Genomic DNA, 4,804 nt, shown 5'->3' with positions numbered 1-4,804 from the left:
CCAAGACGTGCTAACCTCAGCGATAACAGGGGAGGTTAACATGTCTTGGTGATAGTTACAAGCTTGCTGTTGTCATTGCGTGTTAGGAATATGGGACTAAATACTTAACCTTTGACTACTTTATTTATAAGAACCTTTGGTGGTGTTAATTTTGACTTCTCCCTTTTGGAGGTAAAAAACATTAATTGTTTAACAAAATCCATTTCTCTGAGCAATTGTATTAGTATAAAATACACTTAAAGAAAAAGAAAAAAAGAGCATACAATATAACTTGGAAGTATTTATTTTACAGAGTCATTATTCCTCAACTTTACCAAGGGTTTCAATAATGAATAATAATCTCAGACCTCATTGTATTAGATCTCCTGCCGTTGTGGCTTCGAGCAAGGCACACCTGGTGACTGAAAGACCGCTCTTGCCTGTCAATGCAGGCCTACAAATATTTACGCTCCGATGCACCGGGCAGAGATTGGAAGGACAACGTACCAACACATCGCAACCCGAGGTACTGATCCAATTCAGATCGGAGTTAAATACCTCCACTGCTGAGTTGGACCCGTTCCGAAATGGACCTCCCCCCCCACAGCAGTCACGTTCAGATCTATATGGGTCCTTCCCGGACAAGTCAGTTAAAACGACACACGAGACCCGTGACAATCATACCAGATCCAACTTGTGAAATTATCTAAAATTTCTGGATCCGGACGCGATTATTCAGGTACAGGTGGATAATGTGAAGACCTCAGAGTACATCAGTCTCCCTCCTCCCCCTCTGTTCCACAGGACAGACTATAGACAACATCAGCTCAGTCAAGTACCATATCAATTAGTTGGATATGTCTGAAACGGACCCCTAGATAGGGTACTACTTTGGACCAGGGCATTCACCATCTTCATAAAGAGTAATAATCAAACAGGTCCATTCATCTGCTTTTCCCGACACAAATTACACGATTTTTTGGGCTATTATATGGTGTCCCTTGATGTTCTGCTCATTTGTCAACCCCGGAAATTGCTATTTCTAATCGGATTTAAGTTCCACTTCAGCAAGTTTTACCTTCATCGTCGTCGTCGTCGACCCCGTCTCCCTCGCCGTCCGAGTCGGAGGCCTCGCAGTCTTCGATATCGTAGCCATCCAGGTACGTGAGCTGTGGGAGGAGCTTGAAGATGCTCTCTCTGTAGTCGCCCAGGTTGGTGACCTCACAGTTAAAGAGGTCCAGAGACTTCAATACGGGAAGTTTTTTCTAAAATGGCGGAGAGATTATGACAGTTATTCACAAACTACAACTGACGTATTCACAGTTACAAGACATATGAAGAGCGGAAACGGTCTCATTTCAAGTTATAACCAATCGGACTCCCAGCTATTAGTCTTATAGAACAGCCACAACAGTCTTATTCACCAGTGGTTCCAGTGTGCTGATGTCCTTGAACTTGTTCCCAGAGAGGTTGAGGTGTGTGAGGTTGACAAGCCTCTCAGCCAGCACCTCCAAACCACCAGATATCCTGTTGTCACTCAGCTCCAACTACAGAAGAAGAAATCAGGTCTGGGTGTCACTGAGTAGACTGATACACCAATGTCATTGATCTACAATCCATAGATTAAGGCTGTACAGTGAAATAACTATGCCCCCAATGCAATACTAAAGTCTAATACATCCAGTGTGATTTTAGATGTCAAATTAACAAATTGTATTTTGTTGATTTTATATAACCTTTATATACCTTCCAGCTGAGGGTAGGAAACACATTATTCAGCACCACATGGCCCAACTTTCAGTTAAAAAATGAAATAACCTACTACAGTAGATTCATGCTGGTCTGTGATGCAACGTTATTTTAAAAAACAGTACTAAGGCAGTGAGACTTAGAGTGCAGGCTAGCTCCCTTTTCCCAGTTTGAGTATGGAGATGTAGTGCACTGTAAACAGGGTGCCATTTTGGGACACAACCCCATTGTGGTTGTACCTTTTTTAATTTCCCCAATTTGGGAATGTTTGAGACGTTGATGAGGCCGACGTTGATGAGGCTCAACAGTTCCAGGTTCTCAAACTCCTCCGTTACGCCCTCCATCTTCCCCTCGTTGGACCGGCAGTTATCTAGGACCAACTCCTGAACCTGGGAGATAAACACAGGAAGAGAGAGGGGGGGGAGAAAGAGAGAGAGGGGGGGAGAAAGAGAGAGAGGGGGGGAGAAAGAGAGAGAGGGGGGGAGAAAGAGAGAGAGAGGGGGGAGAAATAGAAACAATTATATTGTTTCAGTAGTAACGCTAGTTATATGGAATATTTTACCAGTATATCAAAAAGTTTGTGTTTCGAAGTTATTTTATTTGGCCTGTGAATCGTAGCCATGCTTAGAAACCGAACTGTTTGTAAACTCTGAACACGTGATGTAGCGTTATTTGACCAGCTAAAGTAGATACACGTTGTTAGCCAGCTACTATAGCCAACTAAATAACCATATTTAACCGGTTAAAGTGTCCTCAAACGGTTCATGTCTATGTACATTTAATATCATTTCAGTCGACTAAAAATGTCATATTTGGTAGCTTTTAACCGGTGAAAAATGGTCTGATGATTCGCTGTCTTGGTAGCTAACTAGTTAGCCAACATGCTAACTACGCGCCTTACACGTTGAGTTCTCAGATAATGGCTACCGCAGTCAAGTTCAGTGTGCTAACTACTATAGCTAGCTGATGTTAACTACGGCTTTTTCTTTGATACTAAGCCTGGYTGTTACAAAATATACATATGTATAAAATAAAAACTGCAGCAGATGGCTTGCAATATAGAAATACAACAAGGTTTTTTTATTTGGGTAAAATATTTAGTTACTTAGCCATTTTGTTAGCCATTTTCCTGTTTACCTCACGGACCCGGTTTGTCTGGTTGTACAGTTAACGTTGGTGATTCAGCTAACTTAAGCTGGCGATCCCAAAACCAACGAATCAAACAGTTTGTTAGMTAGTTTAMAATATACATATTTATCTTAAGAATTTTGATTCGGAGAAAACGTAAAGTGGTAAAAGAATATACATTTCTAGCAGTAGGCTTGTTCTTATGAGAGGACCCCATGTGCTCGCCATGACTTCCACACAGCGTAAACTTTGGTGTTAGATAACTACAGGTAACGTTAGTCAGATCTAGCTAAATCATATAATGTTACTTACATCCGACGGCGTCCTATTTCTCAGTTCTAGGTGAATTCTCTTTTTCATGTCCATGTTCCCCCTCTTCTCTCTCGGATCTGGTTGGAAAGTGTTGGTTTCTACCGCCTGCTATAGCTAACTATCGGAAGAGCGAATGAGCAGCCTTTCGTTCAAATCAGAAAGTGGGTCAAATGCGAATAGCTTGGCTTTTTGCGCCGAGTCTAAACCCCGGTGAAACGAAATACTCAACAGCGCCCCGTGTGGTTGCGTTCCCACACTGCAACCAAACATGCATGGCCTGTTGACGAAGTCCTGCTAGTGCAGCTTGTTGAGCTGAAAATAACCATTTACAATACTTGTGATGCATTAAAACAATGTTTTACGACGTATAGACACGTAAATGTTTGTTTCTTGGCTATTTATGAGAGAATTTGACCGTTATTATTATTATTATTACTGTATTTAATTAATCGAACATAATTCTCTAATTTCAAGTTCTTTGTTGCCGGCATTGTTGATGGACTTTCAGTTGTTACCACACGGTAACGATGTTGCTATTTAATTTGCATGGCTACGGACTCTTTCTCAGGCCTTAAATTACAAAGTACAATAATTGGTCTACTATGGAACTGTCTGGAGTTGGAGCCGTAGAATTACGAATTTAGAACTATCTCCAGTTGTAAGGTATGAAACCACTTGTCTTTTAATGTTTTACTGGGGTCCATTATTCTGATTTATTACTTTCACCAGCTCTGCTGTTCTACCCAGTTTCTTCACACCTTTTTCAAGTCTCTTGTTTTACCCCCGAAGTCCCATTCATCGTGCATCACTGTAGCCTGCTGTTGTTTATTGCTGCAGTCACTGTTTTAAAGCTGCCGTCTGTAATTCAAACAACATATTGTGTGAGTTTAAGAAAGACACTAGAGCACCTGTCCAGTTTTTTTTTTGTGTGTCATAATGTTTATTTTAATAAGTCACATAATTATACTGTAGTCATCTCACAACAGACACATTCACAACATGGGACGGTGGTCCAACACAGGAGATGAACAGCAACATCAACACCACAGCAAGGTTCATATCCCGCCCCTCCCTCTATCCCACGATGACAGAACAGTTCTGTTTTCAGAGGAAAACACCCATCCAACAACAAACCAGGGTAACGTCCTATTTATTTATAAAAATGTAACCTTTATTTAACAGTTATTTAACGAGGCAAGTCAGTTAAGAACAAATTCTTATTTACAATGACGGCCTACCGGGGCGACACTGGGCCAATTCTGTGCCACTCCAAGGGGACTCCCAAACACGGCCCGGATGTGATACAGCCTGGATTCAAACCAGGGACTGTAGTGACACCTCTTGCACTGAGATGCAGTGCCTTAGACCGTTGTGCCACTCGGGAGCCCCATTCCCTATATAGTGCACTACTATAAGGTGCATTTGCGTAAGCGACCCCTAAACCCGATTGGGGAGCTTCTCTTAGTGATCCCACACCTTTCCTTCGCAGTAAAGAAACCACTCTTGTAGAAAGGATGAACCCGTAATAATACAATATATACACTGTAGGTTCCAGCCAGGCGCTTAGTGATGATGTCACCACCACAGCAGCACCAATACTACATCACCAAAGCACAGTGAGACCACTAGGAAAAAG

The 4,804-nt window shown here is 41.9% G+C and overlaps 1 protein-coding gene across 1 annotated transcript in view; it reads right to left on the bottom strand.

Moving 5' to 3' along the window:
* Window positions 1-3,378, bottom strand: part of LOC112076922 (acidic leucine-rich nuclear phosphoprotein 32 family member A-like) — a 4,759-nt gene extending 1,381 nt beyond the window's left edge. The window contains 4 exon segments of the mRNA XM_024143558.2: window positions 1,058-1,244; window positions 1,404-1,526; window positions 1,968-2,117; window positions 3,169-3,378. Coding sequence (XP_023999326.2) covers window positions 1,058-1,244; window positions 1,404-1,526; window positions 1,968-2,117; window positions 3,169-3,222 — 514 coding nt within the window. The 5' untranslated portion in view covers window positions 3,223-3,378.
* Window positions 3,379-4,804: the final 1,426 nt, after the last annotated feature.

This window comes from Salvelinus sp. IW2-2015, unplaced genomic scaffold (assembly GCF_002910315.2).
Source record: "Salvelinus sp. IW2-2015 unplaced genomic scaffold, ASM291031v2 Un_scaffold4138, whole genome shotgun sequence".
Classification (NCBI taxonomy): Eukaryota; Metazoa; Chordata; class Actinopteri; order Salmoniformes; family Salmonidae; genus Salvelinus; species Salvelinus sp. IW2-2015.
The sequence above is the reverse complement of the archived record's forward strand: the minus strand, read 5'-3'. Positions and strand labels throughout refer to the sequence as shown.